The following is a 23,616-nucleotide window of genomic DNA, read 5'->3' as shown; positions in this document are numbered from 1 at the left end:
CAGGGGCTCACTGTTAAGTATTATACAAGATGCAATGGTAGGGCCGGCCGAATGGCTCAGTTGGTTAAGAGCTCGCTCAAGAGTTTGAGCTCTGAGCAACAGCAGTTCGATTCCCAGCCCGAGCTGAGCAGCCGCTGAGCTACCAACAGGTGGCAGGATGGCTCAGCTTAAAAAAAAAACAAAGGAAAAAAAAAAAAGATGCAATGGTAGCATAGAAGGTACTTGTCATTCACCACTTCAAAGTAACAGTAAAGTGGACAGTTTACTTGACCCAGGTTGGTCATCTCTCTACCCACTGTTATTAGCCATCCTTACAAAAGTATAGTATGAAACTAATTTTGAAAATATTCCTAAATATGTGTTCAGAACCTTAGGAAGTATCTGCATGACTGATTTATAACTAAATGTAATAAAAATGTGTGGCATATTTCAGATAAAAGCCTGTTCACAAACTTAAAGAGCTTTTAGAGATTAATGGTTGTTAATTGCCTTCTAAATAGCATTGTTTTCAATCTTAAATGTATCTACGTAAAATAGAAACTCACAACATAGGTATAGTGGGCCTGTTATGAAATTCTGTTGTCAATGAAAGTGAACATCTGGTCACTGAGTTCAGTTGAAAAACTGAAATGTGAAGGATTTATGAAAGATAATTCTTCATTAGGAATCTTTGGTTACATGGATTCGTAGTGTGGTGATTCATGGCATGGTAATCTTTTTAGCTATGGGTAAAAACTTTATAATTTAGTGCTTAAAGGATTAATCATCAGATTATGTAATTGGCACCAAAAATTACAGTTTACAAATAGCTCTAAAATATGCTAACTTTGATGTCTTCCCTCTAATTTGTTTTTAACTTCATTTGAGATACTACCTCCAACTCAGATAGTTATCCAGTGAAGGCATGCATATCTAAAGGTGATCTGAATCTTCTCTCCCTAGAGGTGCTAGATAAAACTAGAAACTTCTCTGATTGTAGTAGAAGGAAGATGGCTTATGAAGGTTTTACGTTTCCTGAATTTTACTTTCTCTACTTGTCCTACAGTGGCCAGTTTGTAATGTTTACATAGTGATTCACTGTGCCTTAAATTTTTATATTTTTATTTATGCAAACTATAAAATGTCCCATAAATGAATTAAATGGTTTTGTGTTATTTTTAAGTCTCTTTCAGTTTTTCTTCTTTCAACCCTTTTAATATTTACTGTTCCCTCTGGATCATAGTTCATGATATTCTATCCTCTTCTAATCTTTCATCTCATAGAAAGTAAACATGACAGTATAATTGAGAACCTTTACAGAGAAATAAATTCTCTAACAAAAATCCTTAACAAAATGAAGTTGTATAAAATGTAACCCTGGTATTGGTTAATAAAGCTAGACAAATTTCTTGTACCAGTGATTTTAATTAAAATATTAACTTAAATACTTTGTATTGAAATATCCTATTAAAAGAAACATCATGTCTAAACACTTCTAACCCAGAAATGAAACGGCTTTATTCTAATGAATGGGGAAGTCTGTAATCTTTGATATACATAATACTGTAGAAGACTCAACATTAAATGATACTATAATTTAAACCACCCTTCACATTTTTAAATTCTTAATAACTAATGTTAGAAATATTCCATGAAAATTTCCTTTATTTCTAAAGATTACACAGATTTAAAGTGGACTCTTTCTACCTTCACCAAATCACACTTGTCATAGTTGAGCTAAGTGGAACCAGAATTTACTGCCTCCTAATTTGGTCCTATTGCTTCCAAACTATTAATTCCAATAATGAGAACATTTGCTGTGTTCTACAGGCATATGAAGTGTTTTATTAGACCATTTCTAAGGATTCTGCTTCAAAGGTTTTACATGTAGCATTCAGGCTTATCTTAATGAATACAGTCTAGTCTTTGAGAGATCATGTATCATCAAGGTCTGAAGAGTTTTCATTGTCATTTGCAACAAGGGCTTCTCTATTCTCATAAGTCCAGAAGCCATTCAGATCGATTAGAATGGTGGTGACGGTGTCCCCTTGATTACTGTTTATTAAATCCTGAAGAGAGATTTTCAAAGGATCCTTTGGTTTTACCATGTCAAAGATTTCATCCTGCAAGAGAGAAAAAAGAAAGATGAAATCTGATATCTGATTCCCTTAATTTCTATCACACAGTGACCTAAAATTCAGGGCTAGCACTTGGGCTTATGTAAAATTTTTTGTTCCAGTTTTTTCTTTTCCATTTAACAGACAGGCAGTCTCCTTTTCTCTATGTACAATCACAGGATTTTGTTAGAAGATTCCTTAGGTATGTGATATCCATCATGGAGGAAGAAACTGAAGCTGAGAGTTTAATCTAAGTTACACAGTAATTAATGGCTAAACTATCTTATGCAGTGTACTTTGAATACATGTTAACTAACTACTCATACTTTTCTGTTGGTAGTGGTGAAGCAAAGCCTTGATTTAAAGTACAAACTCAGCTCTAAGTAAAAACTTAAATGCTTCAGAGCCAAGATTATGACAAAGCTTCATTTCCAATATTGATGTGAATTTTATACTCTAGACATTGGATGAGGGGGTGGTGGTATTAAAGAATTAGTCAATCTGGAATGGCATTAAATTGTGCTAAAATTTACTGGAACAGATGGAAGAACTTCTATATTATGAAGTTTACTATATAAATACAAGGAATTACTACATGTTTTTAATCTTTTTGTAGTAAAATTACTCAGTATTGAGTAGCATTTAAGGAGGCAAATTACATTTTTAAAAGATTAGAACAATTCAGATTTATGAAACCTGTGAACTTTTAATCTTATGTTTGTGAAACTGCCTTTTCCAGGTTGATGACCAATTAAAATTAACTAGTTCTTAATTTGCCTGTTGCAGTTTAAAATTTGTGTCACTTATATTAACCCAAAATAGCCCTTTATCTTATACTTGGTTAAAATTGAATGTGTTATTACATTACTCAACTTGAACCTGAATCAGTACTGAATACTCAGTGTTTTTCATAGCTGGTAAAAGTTTTAATACTAAAATGCTAAGTAGCAGCATGGTTTCAAATTGTAGGACTCATGTCTCCTTAAATAATACCAAAGCAAGTAAGCCTTTGAAGTAGAAGAATAAAAAGGTGCTCCAACCTAATTTCCATGTTAAAAATTCAGTTTACAGTGGAATAGATTGCCAAAGGATGCAGGCTATATTGAGTCTCTTAATTTTCAATAAAAATGAATGCTTTCAATGAGAACACTCATTGAAATGAGTGACAATGATAAAATCAAACGACAAAAATCATTAGTCCAACTGTCATCTGTTTTAATGATTTAAATATCATTTCAGAACAAATAAGAGCAAATACTTGATTTGGTTCTGTACTTTATGTTACTTTCATATAAAATTTAATTTAATATAAATGATTATCTAGTGTTATATAAATTAAAGGAAAAAGTAACCTTGACATCTTGAAATGAAACAGGATCTTGTCCATGGATTTTCATTAGTTCCTGTATGGCCTGTATTTGGCAGAAACAAATCTGTAAATAAAATGCACAACAGCCCCATCCAGTCCCATGGCCCATTTCTAGTTCCATTCCCTTTCCTATCAGACCACAAGCCTCATTGTTTCAATCACTCTTGCCAATATTCTCAACTTCCTTGACCTTGTTTCACATCTACTCAGCAAAACCTAAAAACTGGATCAGTGTAACCATCAACCCTTTCTAGGCCTATACCTTAGCTATTGAGAGCTTCAGAAAGAAAGTATGCAAAACTACAGATTACTGTAGGAATGGTCTTCCATCTCAGATAAGCCTTTAATGTAGCCTAGCAATTACACCTGTTATGATCTCTCATTTCCCGGAACACTGTTCATACCTTCATTCTTTAAGACACCCAATCTACCACCTTCCTGCCCTGCCTACACTTTGCCATCTACTTGACAGAAAAAATGGAGGTAAATCTCCCCTGAACTCTTATAAACTAACAAAATACTGAAGAAAGTAAGTTGACTGTAGAATGCTGCAGGGGTTAGGGGCACTGACCTCCCCACACATAATTGAAAATCCGAGTATAACTTTGACACTAAAAACTTAACTACTAATAGCCTATTATTGGCCAGAAGCCTTACCAGTAACAAAAACAGTCAATTAACATAATTTGTACATGTATTATATACTGTAGTCATTAAGCTAGAGAAAAGAAAATGTTAAAATCATAAGAGAAAATACATTTACTGTACTGTATTGATACCATAAGTTTGTCATCTGCTTACAAGATGAATCGTTTGTAACTACATCAATATTGTCTTATGATACAAAATACTGTTGCTGCTATACATACCACTAATACTAGACATCAAAAATGAAAAGATGTGAAAAAATTCCTATTATCAGGTATAAATAATGATTCATGCATTAATAATGAAGCAGCAGCAGTATGATTGCTTTATAGACTAGGTGTGATCAATATGACAGCTTCATAACAAAATCTCCAAAAAATTTTTCAATATATTTATTGAAAAAAAATCTGCATACAAGTGGGCCCACACAGTTCAAACCCGTGTCGTTCAAGGGTCAACTGTACTGTGATCCAGTTAGATAAGTATTTTAGGTGAGAATCATTCACTGGAAAATATGAAGCTTCAAATTCTTGGTAAACAGTCAATTTATTATGTTCTAAGTGCCTACTCTGTATGTGATGCCACCGATATCAGAGTGTGTACAGGGAAACTCTTTGAAGTAGATGAGAATCTGAGTACAATCTTAGCTACTAGACTAGTAGACCTGGATGGTATGCTCCACAGTGCACCATCCAGGCCCAGCTTCATCACTTGGATATTGAGGTATGAAGGTTCTGTGAACAGCCCAGGATGCAGGGCTCAGTACCAGTAACGTGTTTCCTTAGCCCATACAGCCAAGCCCAGATAAAATGATAAAATAAATGCATGTATGAAATATTTTCAATGTATTAAATAAAATTTAACATTCTAAAAGTATAAGATACTATAAAGAAATCTTTACAAAAAAGGGTTGAGTGTTTAATTACCAAAAGATATATTTACTTTGTTTCCCTAAAACTGAATTTTCATTTAATAAGTCTGCCTAAAGTGATAGCATCCCTATAATGGGTTGGCATTATCTTTTCAGATTAGCCACTGATTTAAGCCCAAATTTCAAAACAATGCATCCTAATATTGGGATTGTAATTTATCGTAATACTTGCGTCGTTACTACCTAGAAGATCATAATGGAAAACCTTTTAGGGAATTTAACATGAAGTTATCAAGTATGTACTATGAAACTCAGAAACAGTTATTTTAAAAGTACCAAAGTTTTAAATGGAAAGGGGAAAAAAGCCTCTGGGGAAAAATTGTTTATGACAAAGATGTAAAAATGTTACTTTTATTGTTAAAAAAATTTTCTTCCTACTAGTGATCTTAACCATATAAAAATAATACTTTCCTGGGCCAGCTGAGTGGCACGTGTTGGTTAAGAGTTGGCTTGGGATGCCAGCTCTGGGCAGCAGGACCCCGGTTCGGATCCCACATGAGGGCCAGTGACACTGCCCTCTACAGCTAAGATGGTGAACAACAGCTCAACCTGGAGCTGGATTACCATCAATCGACGGCGTGGGCTGCAGCCTCTGCTGCAGTGGGCTGCCTTGAGCTACCATGAGTGGCTGGCTGACAGTTTGAGCAGCCGGCAGCCAGTGTGAGCTGCTGTGAGCCACCGTGAGCAGCATCCAATGGCAGGGAGCGACTGCCTCAGCCGGGAAGAGCGCAATGATAATACCAACATGGGCCAGTGAGGCGACATCCTCCACAACTAGACAGAACAAAAGGACAGCAACTTTTCTGTTCTGCTCCCCCAAATCTCCAATTAAAAACAAACAAACAAAAAAAATAACACTCTTCTAAAATTTAGCTATAGAAATGTGATGGAGTAGAAAACTACTGTACAAAACTACTCCATCAAGTAGAAAAGTCACCTTTCAAATTGGATGATTTGTCTTAATAGGGTAGACATTCCTATTTTTACACTTGCTGCATCTGGATGCTTACCAGATAAGATACATCAAATTCTACTTCAGAGCTCATCATGTTATTCTCTGAGACCAACTAAGGCACAAATTATGTACTTCAGCAAATCTGTTTCACACTAAAATGCAGCACCAATTCTAGCCAGTTTTTAAATTATTTTTTACAACACAGCAATGAAAAGAATCTACAACTACCAAAGTCTACAAAACTCCTATGGAAAGGAGCTACCTTTTCTGAACTATTTAAGCTTCTGTAGGATTTTACAGGTTTTTTTTGTTTGTTTTATTTTTTTAAAGATTCTATTGGGGAATTAGGGGAGGGGAACAATGTTAGGGAATTGGGGAAGGGGAACAGACAAGTTGCTCTTTCTTCAGTCTAGTTGTGGAGGACGTCGCTTCACTTGCCCATGTTGGCACTGTCATTGTGCTCTTCCCAGATGAGGCAGTCGCTCGCCAGCCACTGGACAGTTGCTCACAAAAGCGCATGCCAGGTGCTGGCCAGCCCCACTGCAGCCTATGCCATTGCCGGCGACCCACGGCAGCCCAGCTCCAGGTCGAGCTGTTGTTCACCATCTTAGCTGTAGAGGGCGCAGCGTCACTGGCTTGTGTGGGATCGGAACCGGCGGCCCTGCTGCTCAGAGCTGACGTCCCAAACCAACTCTTAACCAATGCGCCGCTTGGCTGACCCTACATAGTAGTTTTTTTTGTTTTGTTTTTAAAGATTTTTTTTTTTATTGGGGAATTGGGGGGATGGAAACAACGCTGGGGAATTAGGGATGTTTTTAAAGATTTTTTTTATTGGGGAATTGGGGGGATGGAAACAGCACTGGGGAATTGGGGAAAGGGGAACAGACAAGTTGCTGTCATTTTGTTCTTCAGTCTAGTTGTGGAGGGCGTTGCTTCACTGGCCCAAGTTGGCACCATCATTGCGCTTTTCCCAGGTGAGGCAGATCAGTCACCGGCTCTGGATGGCCGCTCACTGCGTCTGCTGGCTGCTCACGCTGGCTGCTGGACACACACGGTAGCCCATGGCAACCCAGTGCCACAGGGGCTGCAGCCTACACCGTCGCCGGCGACCCACGGCAGCCCTGCTCCAGGTCGACCTGCTATTCAGCATCTTAGCTGTGGAGGGCAGTGTCACTGGCCCTCATATGTGGGATCCGAACCCGGGCCTTCTGGATTCCCAAACCAGTTCTTAACCATCGCGCCACTCAGCCGGCCCCCTACATAGTAGTTTTTGATCACCAAGAGCACAGAATTTCTCATGCATGTTTGTGTCTCCAGAGGCTAGCACAACCCCTAACATATTTACACGCTTGTTTTAGTATTCTACATCTAATCAAATCAGTGTTGTTTAACCCATTTATATTTTTAATAAAATAGAAAAAACAAAACTAAAACAGACTTGATTTCCTTCTGAAATCTGTTATATAAACCCTTCTGTTAAATTTAGACATCACAAGTTAGATAAAATTGTCACTGACTAGGTAACTTAAACCAAATGGCATAACATATCTTAAAGAATAACAACTCATTTACACAAATGAGACTTACCCTAAAGAAGTAATTAAGGGAAAAGACATTCAGATATCCTTTGTTCTCAATATCAAGTAATTTGAAAATATATTGTAGAGCTGCGGGTTCTTTCCGGTTTTCTAATGCAAGAACAAAATCCAGGTAGGTCTTATAGTCCTATAGAAAAGAAAATGACATTCTTTGAAGGTCTTATTTGGAATTAACTTTTCAAATGAGTAATGATTTGAACCTATTTTGTAATCAAAGGTCGCAAGTTATTTTTAATATGAAATGAGAAATTCATCTGTATACTCAATGTTGGTTTCTAGGAATTCTATGTAGCAGTTAATCTGTACAGGACAGTTTTGGGGACACAGTTAATTTTCTTAAGAGATTTTCTGTGTTAAACCATATTTTCTTCCATGATTCTTTTAAACCGGACAGAACAGTGACTAAACTATCATTGCCATTAAATTTATACCTTCAGTGTGGTTATTTTGGGGGGAAAAAAAAAAGTTTATCTGGAATGAATAGAACAGTGTATTTTAATAGCTGTTTTGAAATATTGTTTAAAAGTTTTAAATCTGTTACAGATTACATTTTTTGCTTAGTGACAAGAAGTAAAATACTTGGGAGAGAGCCTCACTTAGAAAAAAACTTTATATTCTTGGAAAATAATTTTTTAGGCTAAGATTAAGGATTCCTTTCTGCACAAATTGCAGCATAAAGAGCTAGAGAGATGCAGCCTCATCATAGTCTAACTCCATACATAGCTGTAGCTACAGCTTTTCTTTATTCACCAGAAGTCATTAGTATAAGCTCCTCACTGTCTCTTGTAGACAGCTGTGGGAACCACAAAAACAGTTTTTGCGCCTTTTCCCCTCTTTCCTTTGCAGTTGGCTAACAATGGTGTTATTTAGAAAACTGCTTTTAAAGCTAAATGACAAAACGTAGAACCTGATTCTCTTCTAACAATATGACCATTTCTTAAGCATCATTAGTTTGGAAAATGTATGAGATCCTTAACACATCTTTTTAATAGCAAAAATGGTAATTTTAAAATACTGTTTACATTTTCTTCTAAAGTATTTTGAAATAAAAGGAAAAGTACATGTTAGTCAATCTTTAGCTACTAATATAGCCACTTACAGAGTAATACAACCTTATTATTAGATTTATATCATGGCATACATGTACTATATCTGACCTGGTAATTTAATGGATGATCTGTCTATATGAAAATAGTCAATAGGATTTGCCAATTTTTCAGATTTTTATTTTACTAGTCCACAACTCTTTATAATAGTTACACTGACAATGAAATGAACAAAATATTAAAATTTTCTATTTGCCCTGAGTCCATAAGGGAAGTAATGTTGTAAAGCAACTTTCCCTTAAAATTTAAGGCTCCAAATCTCAAATAATTTGAATAGTCATACTTTTTAAGATAATATTACACACTGATATAAAATGCTGTTATCTGATCAAGAAAAGGATTTTTGGAAATTGTGGGAGCCTACATTTTTGAAGCTTATCAGATTTAAATTACTACCATTTCTCCATCATAAGTGAGACACTCCTGGAAAACACGGTCTAAGAAGACATTGGTCATGGTTGCTGTTCCATAGCGGGAAAGTTCTTCTTTACTGAGCATGCCATTGTGATCCTTATCAAGATTCAAATACTGGCCTTGGGAAGAAAGATGATAAACAGATACTTATGACCAAATAAAATTCTAAGTAAAAGACAAAAGAATAAACTAAGAAAAAGTTCTTTTTATTGGTTAATATTTTCATTTTCAAACTACACACTAAGGGTAGTGCCCTAACATCAGCTATCCCTATAATCTGTATCAGAATAACCCTCAGGTCAGAACCAGTCAAAGAAAACCCACCAGGAAGGCCATGGCCTTGGGTTATTTCCCTTACATCATCATTTGTTTTCAGTTTGCAACCTTTTAGAGCTTGCCCAGGATTCTAAATTAGATGGTGGTCGAAGTCAACAAAAAGCACTGAAATGCTGGCTGGCACTTGAAAGCAGAGGTCAAGGATTCAAAGACCATTCAATGAGTCAAGACCATTCAATAGAATAATGTAACAGACTAATGAAATTTAAGAGCAAACCAGGCCCTAGAACACTTCCCTCTGTGGACCCTAAGAGCAGCATTTTATCAAAATGCAAGACCATAGTTGATGTTCATAATGATACTTCTGAGTCAACACAAAATGATCAAATTACATTCTGTATGTTCTATTAAAGAGTTATAAAGTGTAGTAACTTAAGAGTTACAAAAATTTAAAACATTGGTATTTAAAAACAAGTATATTTTAGTAATCTAGAATATTAGGTCTTAAGGTAATTAGAATACTTTGATCTTAAGGTAAATTAGCCTATGTATGTCCTTTGAACAATTAATTAAAGAATGGATAATTCTAATTTTAGCATGATAGGAACATACCATACACCCTTAGGGCGGAAGGAGCAGAAAACCAATTTGTTTCTTGACTCTCCTTGGACAGTTCCTCATCTCTTAACTAAAAGAACACAGAAACGTTAATTAGAAGATAGCAACTGTCAAGTGATATAATTAAGTAGTTTAAAAACATACTTACCTCCAATAAATCATCTAGGAAGCTGCATGCTAAAATATCTTGAATTTTTATCTTTCCTTTAAAGAACAAAGAAATACAATTACTTACTGCATTTTAAAAACAAGAGCAACTCAATTTTATAAAGGTATTATTTTAGAAGAATCACACAATTGATATTTTAAAGCTCCCTAGCTCTTATGCTCCAAAGTCTTTATTATATATTGCTATGAAAAGAGAAAAGTGCAGGGAATATTTAATAAAATCTCTACCTCATATATCTATCTATATTCAGTCAAGGACTTTGATTTGAGCCTTCAGTCCCTATCTCTGCCCCAGTTACATGTATTTAAGTCTCACAGATTAGAACAGTTGATAAAATGTACTGTTAATGGGGCCAAATTTACTAATCTGATCCTCATATAGGACAGTTAACTTGACAAAGAAAAATATATCATGGCTAAATAGTTCTATCTCCCAATTCATATTTTTCATCAAAAAGAAAAATTCTCCAAATATATTACATATCAGGGGTAATAAATTATATCAGAATAACTGGCTTCTCAGAACTGGAAGAAGCCATAGATTACCCAGTTCATAATTCATTTTAGAGAAAAAGAAACTGTAAGAGATTAGGTGACATGCCCACTGTCATACAGCTGGTTATGGTTGGTGCAAATAAATCATAAAAGATCTTTATATGTTAATGGCAATGACATGTTAGGAAAATAAAAAATGACATTTGAAGACTTTTCTTTAGTTATTGAAATGTAAAAATAATAATATCCTCATAATATCTAAGCTAGATAAGATTTTTTCTTTTTACCTGTTCTTAGAGGGTCTAAAAAGAAGAAGAATTTCCTAACTGCTGTACAAACATAAAAGGAGTAAAAAGATTTTTCAAGTCCATCTAATTGTGGCAAAGTAGGGATAAGTTCCAATATGTAGTTTTCTAAATCCTGAAAGAAAATAACAAAATAAAACTTTAAAATGTTAAATGTCTGATCTTGTTTCTTCATGAGATACTGGAATATAATTTCAGTGCTAAAAATTATTCAGCATTAATACTATATTAATGATGAAATAAAAGTGCTGAAACTATTTTATATTAAATCTGTTTCTATTAATTTACATGTTATTTACATTTTAACATTTTTGAACAGGTAATACATTCTCCATAGTTCCAAATTCAAACAGAACAAAAAATTATTCATTGAAGTCTGCCTCTCACTTAGTTCTTCTAGAGGTAACCTATATATTCAGCTTCTGATGTATCTTTCCCAAGATAACTGATGCACATACAAGCCAATATATATGCATATTTCCTTTCCTCTTTTCACAGCATTTAGCAGCACACCATGCAAATTCTTCTGTATCTTGCTCTTATCACTTAACACTATACTTTCCAGTCATTCCATATTGGCTCTCAAAGAGCTTCTCCTTTTAAAAAAAATAGCTATGTATTATTTCAGATGTACTATAATCTATTTAGTCTTCTAATGATGGACAATTTAGGTTATTTCTAATCTTTTGCAATACTAAAAACAATACTATGGGGGCTAAGCAAAATTTTCATTCACAGATATGGAAGAATACAGGATATAATTTTTGTAAGTGGAATTACTGGGTCAAAGCATGTGCATATAATTTTGATAGACACTGGCCAACTACCCACCTCCCCATAAAGGCCACATCCATTTTACATTTCCCACCAGCAATGTGAAGGCCATATCAACAGTTCCCAAATTGTGCCCCAGGAGTGATACATTAACCTTACAAGGGTGCATCAGGGTATTTAAAATTTTTGAGAGAAACATAGCAACATCTGTCATATAGTGCATGAGCTATGATGGCTCAAGGTAATTCACATTTTCAACATTAGTTTGAAATCTATATTCCTTTTGATGACATCAATATTAGCAAAGCTAGGCTCTTGATAGTTGTGGTAATAAAGCAAGTACTACACAAAAATTAGTGTGAAAGAGGAAGTTAGGATGACTGTCCAATCTAATCTCCAGACTGAGAAGCTACACAGTGCTCCCTGGGCCCTCACATTCCGTTGGTAACTGTTATCTAAGAATGAAGTAAAAATAGCATTTTCTTTTAACTTATGTGTATTATTTATTCAAATGGCTAATAGGGTACGTTTAAGGAATACTTCCATTAAATTGTTTAGAACTAACTAGTTAATAAATGGAACTATTAGGTATTTATTTCTTTCAGCCTAGAGGCACTATGAAAAATACTGAGACAATAAGGGCACCGTGAACTGAAAAAGTTTGGGAAACCATGGCCAATTTTACATTCCTTCGTTAAAATGTTATCAAACTTTGATCTTGTCAATCTGATAGGTGAAAAATGGTATTTTAATGTAGATCTATTTAACATTTCTCTTATGTGAAGTTAATATTTTTTCTTATGATTAAGAAACATTTTTATTTTGCTTTCTGCAAACTATATCCTTTGCCCAGTTTTGTATTGGGCTAGCAAGCCATTATCTTCTGATTTCTAGAAGCTTTTTATACATTAGGATAATAGGCGATTTGTCTGAGTTTCAGGTACTTTTCCCCACTTTGTTTTCTTTTGTTTATTATAGCCTACAGACTTTTTAAAAATTTAGCTGAATTTATTGTTTTTTAGACTTCTGAATTTTGTCATACTTAGAAAGCCTTTCACTATTCCAAGATTACATATTTAAAAGTGTCTCATAGTTTTTTATATTCATTTTAACAATTTTGTTACTTTTGTTTTCGCCATTGTAAAGTATAATGTTTCTAGTTGATCAGACATACTTTATAATTTATGTTGTAGAACAAATGGCATCCCAAACCTGGGGTGTCCAAAATGGGACTCTTATCACCCCCATCCCTGGTCCTCACTCATTTTTCCCTATTGTAGCAGTTATTCAAAATAAAAATTTAGAAGTCATCTTTGGTTCCTACCTTTCCTTCACCAGGGACCCTACCTTTACCCCCAATATCTAATCCAGTAGCAAATTTTTGGTATATGTGTGTGTGTGTGTGTGTCCAAAATATATATTAATCTATCACTGGCTTTTTCTTCAGCCATCACGCTGGTCTGGCCATTATCACTTCTCACCTGGACTACTACAGAGCTTAACCTTCTTTCACTCTAGGCGCCTTACAATCCATTCTCCATACAATACCCAGAGTGATCTTTTAAAATGTAAATCATATCCTGACAGATTCAGCTTAAAACTTCTAATGGCTTCCAAACTCCTTCCCATGGCCTAAAGACCCCACATGTGGCCCTCGGCCTACTTCTCTCTCCAACTTCATATCCTGTCACTATCTCTTGCTGTATGCTCTAGACACACTGGCTTCCTTCAGTTCCTAGAACAGGTCAGGTTTAACTCTGCCTTGGGGACACTGACCTTGCTGTTCCCTCTCCACTATATCTCCATAAGGCTGGCTTCTTTCTCATCCTTCACAACTAAGACTCAATCACTTACTCACAGGTACCCCTTCTATCTTATCTAAAACAGCCCCCCAACCCTAGTCATATTCTTTTCCATTACCCTATTTTATTTTCTCTGTAGAACTTGTCATTATTTGAAATCATCTTGCTTATAATTCAGTGTCTGCCTCTCCACTCTGCTAAAAAAAGAAGCTCCATAAGAGTAAGGCTTAGAATAGTACCCTGGCACAAATTAAGGGTTTGGTAAATGCTCATTTAATAAGATTTAGTAAGTGAATGGAAGTTTGCCTATATGACTCAAATTACAGATGTTCGCTCTGGAAATCACTGTCTTTTAAATGAGAAAGACACAGAGTCTGGTTTCAAAAGGCAATGTGCCCAGAGTAGGAGAAATATTTCTTTTCTTTAAGAAACATGTTTTCTTTCATTGACAGAAGGGAAGACCACTCTCTTTTAAACACAACTACAGAGATATACTGTTGCTTTTCTCTCCCCTCTCTTCACTCCTTTTTCAATTTTTGTTTCCATTTATGAAAAGAGGCAAGAAAAGGGAAGTGTGTTTTGTAAACCAACTAACGGCTGACAAGAATTCTCAGAACTACAGGAGTACTCCAATATCTGACCTGAGAAAGTATCAACAGGTGGCTAATATATCTTCCTTGCCAGAGACAGATGGATAGGAACAAGAGCCTTTTATTGTCAAGTTAATCTGAACCTTAAAGTTCAAAAATTGTACTGTGTCCCTAGAAAGGTTTTTAAGTATAAATGTTCAGTATGAGCTAACAGATTCTATCTACAGAAACCTGGATAAAGCAGACTGCAACAAATTATAACAAGAAACAAACTATAACAGGGAATTTGTCTTTAAATCTTACATTTGAATATTTATTTAAGTGATTAATTAACCTGGTCCATATTTATGCCTAATTCCTCCCCTTTTCCTGATGACCCTAAAAAGGACTCCATATTTGGGGGAAAAGCCTGAGCTGAAAAGAAGCATGTCCATATAATTTATATACTCACACTTACAAAAGAAGCATAACCATTTAGATCATGAGACTATAATTCTCTGCTGATAACTTGGCCTAACTACATTAATACCTAATGGAAAATAAACAGGCCTTTTGGTAACTGACGTTACAACCTAAACCTACAGGTAGAAAAACAGTCACATTATTTTTCTACTATATATTTCCTAAAAGAGGAAAAGTTCCTGGCCCTTACATTTTAAAACAGTCATACACTGATAACACTCATAAATAACCAAAAGTTTTTCACTGTTTCTTCAATGATTTTTAATCCTGTGAAAACTCTACACTCTTCTTACAATTTTCCTTTGAAAGGTTATTTGTTTATGTATTTATTAAGTCTGGAAAAAAGAATCTAAAAAGGAATTTATGTGGTCAATATACACTTTAAAAGTTGTTTTTTTTTTTTTGTAACCTATGTTATTTGTAAAAACAAAAACAGAAAAACAAACAAAAAAAAGAATCATCTGTTATCCCAATACCCAGTGATAACTACTGTTAACATTTTGGTTCCTATAGTAGTTATTAAAGTAGGTTAATACTTACAGATTCCCGAAGGTACCCTTGTCCTGCAACATCATATAAACTGAGTCCTATTCTTGTTTGATGAAGCCAAACTGATAATAAACAAGAAAATTAAATGTAATTATTAAGAGTTATCCTTTAGCATCTATATGGACAAAAGAAGATAAAGAGCTAGATTAGATAAACAAGCTAATCTAATAACTCTATGAACATATTTATTCTCACACATATTACTTATTTATAGGCCCCCAATTGTTCAAAACAAAATGAAACTACCATAGAATTAATAGTAGATATCAACAATTCTACCATGCCTAAAGTGACTATAAAGTTGATGCCCTTTAAGATACTGCTCTTTATTAAACTTGGCATTCCACCAAACTGGGACAGTGAGAATAACATTATGCTTTCAATGAAGCTGCTTTTATTCTACAGAGGTTAATTATTGCAACCAAATATTAGTTAAAGATTGTACACATAGTACTTCACAGATCATTATGGGACTTAAAGGAATCATAACAATTTCAAGTTGCTTGGTAAAAACTCCTTGAATCTGATGCTACAGTTGTGAGTTTGAAAGTATCCTCTTAGGCAACTCAGCCTATAGTATACTGGTGAAATACAATTAGCAGTGAATTAAAATTATTTTAAATCACCATACATTAAAACTCTTGGTTCAGCTTTTGATATATATCTAATTAGCTAGTATCTTTAGGATACGTGAAGTTTTTTATTTTGTTTGTTTTTTATAATAATGAACCCAAATTTATGGTAGAAAATCTCCGCTCTAGTAAATTCCAGGAGAGACTCATAATAGAAAATCAAATCTTGTTCAAAAGACAAGTAATTCTGCTATTAGAACTTACTAAGAGTTGTTTCACATGGAAGGGATACTATAAAAGCATGGACCAAAAACCTATTTGATTCCCAGATAGGAGTAGTTCAAGCACAATAAAAATGAAATCACCTTTTCTCATAACATAATTAAAGAACTGCATGATAGAAATTCTTCCATAAGAATCTGTATGAAGGAGTTTAGCAAAGACTTTTGCTGTGAAAAACTGCCTAAGGAAAGAAAACAAAGATTAAATCCATCTGCCAACATAATATAAAATTACTTCTACATGCATTAGCAAACAACAGCATAAGTTAAAACAATTTAAAAAAAGTGGAAAAAAATCAAAGTGAGAACTTTAGTTCAAAACTTAAAATATTAAGTCATACACCTGTGCATTCCATTGTCTTAAGAATGAAGGCCTTTAGTTTGTAAATAAACCATATTATTTTTTAATAACTTTATACCTATGTAATTTTTTTGATTAAATAATTTTATTAAACTTCATTTGTAACACAAATTGACTCAAATTGTCATGCCATTGACTTGACTTTTCATTAACATTTATTTGAAGCATTTAAAATGCTTAATGTAACATACGCCTTTGTTAAATATAACATTCTTACTTGCATTTTGGTCCAGCTTTTTCACCAACCTTCAAAAAATTTTCATAATTAATCATTGCTTCCTCTCCAATCATAGGTGGTGTCTGGTGCTTGTCCAACAAAAACCATAAGTTCTTAGAAAAATTTCAGAAATGCAGAAGTTATAATAGAACAAAATTTAAAAATATAGATATGTTATTTACATTAAAATGATAGTCTGATGGCAGAGAGTTAATATTAAGATGAATCTCATTCCTATTATCTTTTTTTTTTTAAAGATTTTTTTATTGGGGAATGGGGGATGGGAACAGCGCTGGGGAATTGGGGGAAGGGGAACAGACAAGTTGCTGTTTTTGTTCTTCAGTCTAGTTGTGGAGGACGTTGCTTCACTGGCCCGAGTTGGCACCATCATTGTGCTCTTCCCGGGTGAGGCAGATCAGTCGCCAGCTTCTGGACGGCTGCTCACGGTGGCTTGAGGGCCGCTCACGCTGGCTGCTGGCCACACATGGTAGCCCATTGCAACCCACTGCAGCAGCGGCTGCAGCCCACGCCAGCGCCGGTGACTCATGGCAACCCAGCTCCAGGTTGAGCTGTTGTTTAGCATCTTAGCTGTAAAGGGCAGTGTCACTGGCCCTCATATGTGGGATCCGAACCGGGGCCCTCTGGCGTCCCAAGCCAGTTCTTAACCAACGCGCCACTTGGCCGGCCCTCCTATTATCCTTTTGATTACTAATAATACAATAAAAATAAACTTATATAAGGCCTCTTTAATCCATATAACTATATGCTGTAGATACTGTTATCCCTAGTTTACAAATGAGAACTGAAGCCCAGAGATATTAAGTCCATTGCCCAAGATCACAGAGCAGGGCTGGGATCTGACACCTGCAGTTTGACCCTATAGTAGTGGTTCTCAACTTTGGCCTCACATTAGAATCACCTTTAAAAAACAAAACTATCCTTGGGAGATCCACCCATTGTAAGATCTGCAGCTGATTCTGGTGGGAACCATTTCTCCAGAGCCGGTGCTTTCACCCACGCTGCAGTACTGGCTCCATTACGGCCTCTTAAGGTCCTATATGACATTAGGTATTAATAGTACAAAAAGAAATAGCTAACATCCAAAGCAAGCTTTGATTTCATTCCTACCTGTAATTCTTCATTATCTAACAGTTCTCTGCTTTTCCTTTGCAGAAAGACGGCTCTGGATTCCTCTCTTAATTTCTGTAGTAAGACTTCATCTTCAGCTGGCAGCTAAGAATACATTGTAGAGTTAATTTCTACACTTAAATTCTAGACTATTGGATTATGTAAAATGTATTTGACCTCATGAAATAACTATGACACTGCCTCAAATTACTTTTTGTATCTCATTTTTGCTTAACTTCAAGTCATCATCCATTTAAAAAGTTCATTTAACAAAAAGAGATCCACAGAGAATTCAATGATTAGCAAGGCCAGATGCTTGCCCAATAAAAGCTAATGGTCTAGCCCAAGTTCCATTTTACATTCTTAGAGCACTATTTCCACTATAAGCTTAGACTGATAAAGAATTAAATTAGGACTAGCTGAAGACTGGCAGTCTTAGAAAAGTATGCCTTTTGAGACTGGATCACCTTACTTCTTAGAGATGGTCAAGCCAGCATCTACTATGTTGGCCTCCAAGGCAGAAAGGTTATGCCCACTTGGATGATTTCCATAAACGGCTTCAAAACGACTCATTCCAACTCCACTTCATATAATTTGCTTTGAGGATTTCTTCTTGCTTCTCTGTATCTTTGTCACACTAAATGTAGCTAAGTAACCCTTAGTCTAAACTGGGGGTTATGATTTTCACCTTTCATTTCCAAAAGAACTAAGATGCCATCCCTTCAGTCAAAAGGAACGGAGAAGGAAGAAGCATTAAAAGGTGAGACTGGGCTGAGACACACTGTGGTCCAGTGGCTAGTCAACCAGCTAATCAGCCAGGGGAGAAGTGGTGACCAAAGATGGATGATAGGTGGTTTCTCTGAAGCAGTGGAGGGGAAGAAGAAACAAGGGAAATAATACCCGACAAATCCATTCAACTAAAATTCCAAAATTAACTTTTCTATAGTGGTTATATTTCACATAATACTAAATAGGTCTTATTCTTTTTAGTAGCCTTCAATTTCAGCTGTAAATAGCTGTTTTAATCTATGACCCTCTTCAAAGACTTCTTTACAGTTTTGGCACAAGAAAACATAACTGAGAATAACTCTTCAAGTTTTACATTCTCAATCTATTTATCAGTTTAGCCTGAGCAAAACATTTTACACCTTATAACATGAGTAAAAGACCAAGTTAAAAATTATGATCAACTAAGTAAACCTAAATCTTATAAAAAGCCTGACAACATAATCCAAGAGAACACCTACTACTAATATCCATAATAAAAATTAGGAAGAAAAACCCAATAGCTCAAAAAGTGGGCAAGTAACAACTTTGTGTTTATACTAACTGATAAGAAAGCTCAAGATTTTATCAGCTCCAAAGTAATGGTAAACTAAAATAGAATGAAAGAATATATAAAATTTAAAATATAGTCCTCAATTTATTTATAAAGTACAAGATTCTTATCCAATTTTTAAAATTAACTTTATTTATAAACTCTGCAGGACATTTGCTTAGATATTACTTACCCTATAATAAAACCGGGGAATGGTCTTATAGAATTCATTTGTGTTTTTTCTACCTCCTTTCCATTCTGAGTAGTACTTGGTAAATAAATCCATTTCTTCATCTTTTAATTCTTGTTCACTTTTTTTTTCTGGTAACAAGTAGATTAATGGGGGAAAAGCACTTTTAAAATCAAACAATACTTTTCTCAGATCATCTATCTACTATCATCTAAATACAGTACAAAAAAGGCCTTCATAGTTGTGATTAGACACTAAACATCTATATTAACTTCCTTGAAATACCAAGAATCACTATCTTCTACTGAAAAAGCCTCCCCTATATCTTCAACCACTCTTAGCTGCTGCTCCACTTTTTTTAAAATCACTATATTTGTCTCTTCCTCTAATCACTGCCTTTCTTACAGACTTCTGGCATGTTCCTAATTTACTCAATCAAAAGTATATACTGAGCACCTACTATGTACAGAGCACTCACTGTACTAGACATTGGGGCAGGAGTGGTAAGAAAGCAGGCACAGCCCTTGCCCTCATGGAGTTTTAGCTTCCTAATCACTGTTCCTCTACCTAATGCAAAACCCTTCCATCTGAAGCTCACACATCAGGATGCTATTACCCTCCAAACCTGCCTGCTGCTGGCACATAGCTGTCTCATTCAGCCATTCCTCCACACTTGTCTGTGGACCATGGTGAGTGGTACACAGTGTTCTTCACCTCAATGTTTTGCAATCATCAAGGAAGAATAAATACGGCTGACGGTGACCCCTCAACTCTGAAGGCTCTCACCTTTACTGTGTCACTTAGTTCCATGGAATGTGTCACTCAGTTCCATGGAAAGACCACAGGTCTTACCTGCTCCTCTTCTGAAATTTTTTTTTTTTTTTTAGCTGAGCCATCCTGCCACCTGTTGACAGCTCAGTGGCAGCTCAGCTCAGGCCCATGTAGGAATTGAACTGGTGACCCTGTTGCTCAGAGCTTGCACTCTTGAGCGAGCTCTTAACCAACTGAGCCACTCGGCCGGCCCCTCTTCTGAAATCTTAAACGCTAATATATCCTCAGATAATTTTTCTCTTCTTGTTATTCAAAGCCTCACTGCCATAATACCTGCACTTTAGCCTCACTGAGATCTTCAACTCTATGTTCTATTTCTCAAAAGTTTATTTTCCTCCTCCTCATCTGACTTCCTTCCCTACATGCCTGTAGTTCTTCCCCTAAACTCCTCTTATGCCTGCATTTCTCCCACATCTGCCATGTTAACTTTTAACTTTGGACCCATCTTAATAATCTAATTTGTTTATATGGCTTAATGCTGTAGGAGAAAACTGCAAAATTTGGTTCCAAAAATTTATTTCATGGTTACTAATGAATAAATCAACTTCTCAAAAACACCAGTACATATTTTGTTTACCCTTGATGTTCTCTTGCTTATTCCTCTTGGTGACTGATTGCTCCAAATTGTCACTCCATTCCCCAAACCCCTTCTGTGTTCACCTTTAACAGACAACAATCCCAGTGCATTGAAAGCTGAGTCTACTGGGCATGGACACCCGTAAACATCTAAGTGGAGTGGGAGGACAGGAAGGTATCAAATCTGCACCTTACTTTCTTCCTGCCAGTTTCAGAGAAAGAAGGTATCTTTTTTCTCACTCAAGGCTAACCCCTCATTCTACCTGAGAGCTTAATCTCAGCCTTTGCAATTCTCCTGTGAGTTGTTCAATCACTTATTCTTTCCTTCTCCTTCCTTCTCTGTTCAGAACCTTCAATTTCTTCATCTCTACTGGCTTTTCTTTAACTTAGAAATACACTGAGATCTCTCCCATTTCCTTCCCAGCCCCCCCCCCCAAAAAAAACCCCTCCTTCCTTTTTACCTACTATCACACAAAACTCCTTCCTTTCTCATTCACTTTTTCAAATGAAAGTCTATGTTGGCTATCTCTGCTTTCTTACCTCTCATCTCCTCCTCTTTATACGATCCTGCTTCTACTCTTACCACTCTACAGAAACTGTTCTCGCCAGGGCAACCAATGACCTAATTGCTTAGTTTAATGGACACGTGTCCTTGATTTCTGTTAAATATGATACTGTTGATAATTCCAACCTTTTCTCAGCTTTTATGAGATCACATTCTGTTGATTCTCCTATTTTCTGGCCATTTCATCTTTTCTGTTAATCCTCCTTCTTCTGTAACTTCAACTTTCATAGTTTAATTTCTAAATCCCAAATCTATGTCACCCCAATATTAAGTTGTTGGTGAGAAGAGGAAGAAAAAGCAAAGACTGAGAAGGGATGACTGGTGAGGGAGGAGGAGAACTAAGAGAGTATGTCTCCCAGAAATGAAGAGAAGAAAGTATGTGTAGGAGGAGAGGTACAAGAGGACAGAGAAATGAGGCATAGCAACAGGTGGAAGTTAAGACAAAATCATCTCTTTAAAATTAGAGAAATACCACCATATTTATGTGCTGATGAGAATGACTACAAAAAGTGGATGATTCAGGAGAGAGGGGATGACTGCAGAAGTACATCCTTGAGTAGGCAAAAATGGGATCCAGCAAAAAGGATGGGATCTAGCACACCGATGAAGGAAACAGACTTAAATAGAAGTGGCACAACTTACACGATCTACTTCTGATTTAATCATCTCTACCAACAGTAAAGTGTAATTTCTACAAGGACAAGGATTTTTGTCTGTTTTGTTTACTGCTATAGCCTAGAACAGTACTTGGAACCTAACAGACTTGCAATGGAGTGAGTTTAAGAGTGAAGGGGAGAAGAAAGCACAAGTACAGGTCATTTTTCCGAGAAGTTTTCCTATAAGGGATGCAGACAAATGAAGCAAAAGCTGGAAAGGGATATGAAATCAAAAGGTTTTTTAAAAGATGGGGGTTATTACAGCATGTTTGTTAGAGCTGATGGAAATGATCCAGTAGAGAAGGAAAATGTGATGATGCATGAGAGAGGATAAGGCCAGAGTGAATTCAGTGAATAAAAGAAAGAAAACACATCTAGTCTTGGAGTAGAGAGACTGTCTCAAATAGGAGCATGGAAAGTTCTCCATTTTAATAGTGAGGGCAAAATGTACCTGCACCCATGGTGGGAAAAGCGCTGATATTGTAGAAATGGTAGATGAGAACAGATGAGGTTCTTCTTTGATTGCTTCTACCTTCACACACACACACACACACACACACACACACACACACACACACACACACANCACACACACACACACACACACACACACACACACACACACACACACACAGTTCATCTGCTGAAGGTAAGGAGTAGGTAGGCTACATTGGAGGGTTGGAGGTTTGGGAGATGAGAAGAACTGCCTTAGAGTGTAGGACAGTGAATATCTAGGGAAGCACGGAAGGAGTGTCAGTGAATGACCGAAACACCCACTTTAGGTTAGTGGACATGAATTTAAAATGAGACAATGCGCCGTGGTTCCCTTTTTCTCCAGCCCCTTTCAGTGCCCTGGAAAAGGTAGTTTTTACCAGGTTGGCTAACAAGCAAGTCTGAAGAAGGGGGAAAGGGAGGGACACGGAAAAAATGAATTATGAAATCTACAATGGATAAGGAGGGAAGTGAAAAGTGTGACAGTAAAGAGACGGTAGGATGAATTATAGGTTCGGGTAGGATCGAAGAGTTGTTGAAGCCAGAGTTCTCCATTATTCCTCACAAGTCCAGGTCAAGACCGTGTTAAACGAGCTTCTCAATGCCGCAAATCCTTTCCCAGGGAAGTGTGGGTCAAACCTCTCTTGGATCTCTAAACCACATTGCACTCTGCCTGCTTTGTCAGGCGAGGTTTTACAGAAGCGGACAGCGCGGCTCCGCGTTGCTGCTCCTCCCATTCTCTCCCCCCCCCCCCCCCCCCACCGCTAGGAGTTTAGGGCCGGGCCATCTCTGTGGGCAGCCCCTCCCAAACTCACTGTTGGAACCGATGTTGGGCGTCGCTAACCGCCGGCGAAGAACTTCTTTCCAGTCCATGACAGACTCCCGCGCAGAAGCTCCTGCATTTGCAGTTTACTAACCGCTCCACCCGCTACCAACTCAGACGTCAAACACCGCCCAGCCCCGTAAAGGCTGGGAAGGCCGCTCAACCGCCATCTTGGATATGGGCGGAAGTCGGCTAAGGAGGCAAAAAACGATTCTTGTAGCCACTGCGTCGGAGGCTACGGCGATCACACTGATAGCGGGGAAAGCAGACGTGAGATAGAAAATGATTCTCCTTAAGGCAGCGTCCCAACCTCACAAGCCCGGTTTTAAAGGCGCAGAATAAGGAAGCCTGTGCTTTTATTTGGTTGGGCTTTTGGCGCGTGTGCACCACGTGACTCAGGAGTCTTTCAGCATTTCCGGCTCAAGGGAGGCGCTTTCGTTCTTCACAATT

At 36.5% G+C, this 23,616-nt stretch overlaps 1 protein-coding gene across 4 annotated transcripts; it reads right to left on the bottom strand.

Annotated features, from left to right (window-relative positions):
- Positions 1-481: 481 nt before the first annotated feature.
- On the bottom strand, positions 482-23,564 carry PPP2R3C (protein phosphatase 2 regulatory subunit B''gamma). Of its 4 annotated transcripts, XM_019644688.1 has the most exons (14): positions 23,159-23,215; positions 21,847-21,848; positions 19,227-19,354; positions 17,716-17,820; positions 16,588-16,700; positions 16,094-16,191; positions 15,148-15,218; positions 10,962-11,094; positions 10,160-10,215; positions 10,006-10,081; positions 9,100-9,236; positions 7,587-7,724; positions 3,449-3,508; positions 482-2,102 (listed from the first exon to the last, which is right to left on the bottom strand). In XM_019644688.1, the coding sequence occupies exons 3-14, from the start codon at positions 19,317-19,319 to the stop codon at positions 1,914-1,916; spliced, it is 1,269 nt and encodes a 422-aa protein (XP_019500233.1). In that variant the 5' UTR covers positions 19,320-19,354; positions 21,847-21,848; positions 23,159-23,215; the 3' UTR covers positions 482-1,913. The 4 variants fall into 4 exon arrangements, with proteins under 4 accessions (XP_019500233.1, XP_019500231.1, XP_019500232.1 ...); XM_019644686.1 differs by lacking the exon at positions 21,847-21,848 and having other exon boundaries at positions 23,159-23,564; XM_019644687.1 differs by lacking the exon at positions 21,847-21,848 and having other exon boundaries at positions 16,588-16,676; positions 23,159-23,479.
- Positions 23,565-23,616: the final 52 nt, after the last annotated feature.

Source organism: Hipposideros armiger, unplaced genomic scaffold, assembly GCF_001890085.2.
Source record: "Hipposideros armiger isolate ML-2016 unplaced genomic scaffold, ASM189008v1 scaffold_90, whole genome shotgun sequence".
Taxonomy (NCBI): Eukaryota; Metazoa; Chordata; class Mammalia; order Chiroptera; family Hipposideridae; genus Hipposideros; species Hipposideros armiger.
Note: the sequence above shows the minus strand (reverse complement) of the source record. Positions and strands in the feature narration are given on the sequence as shown.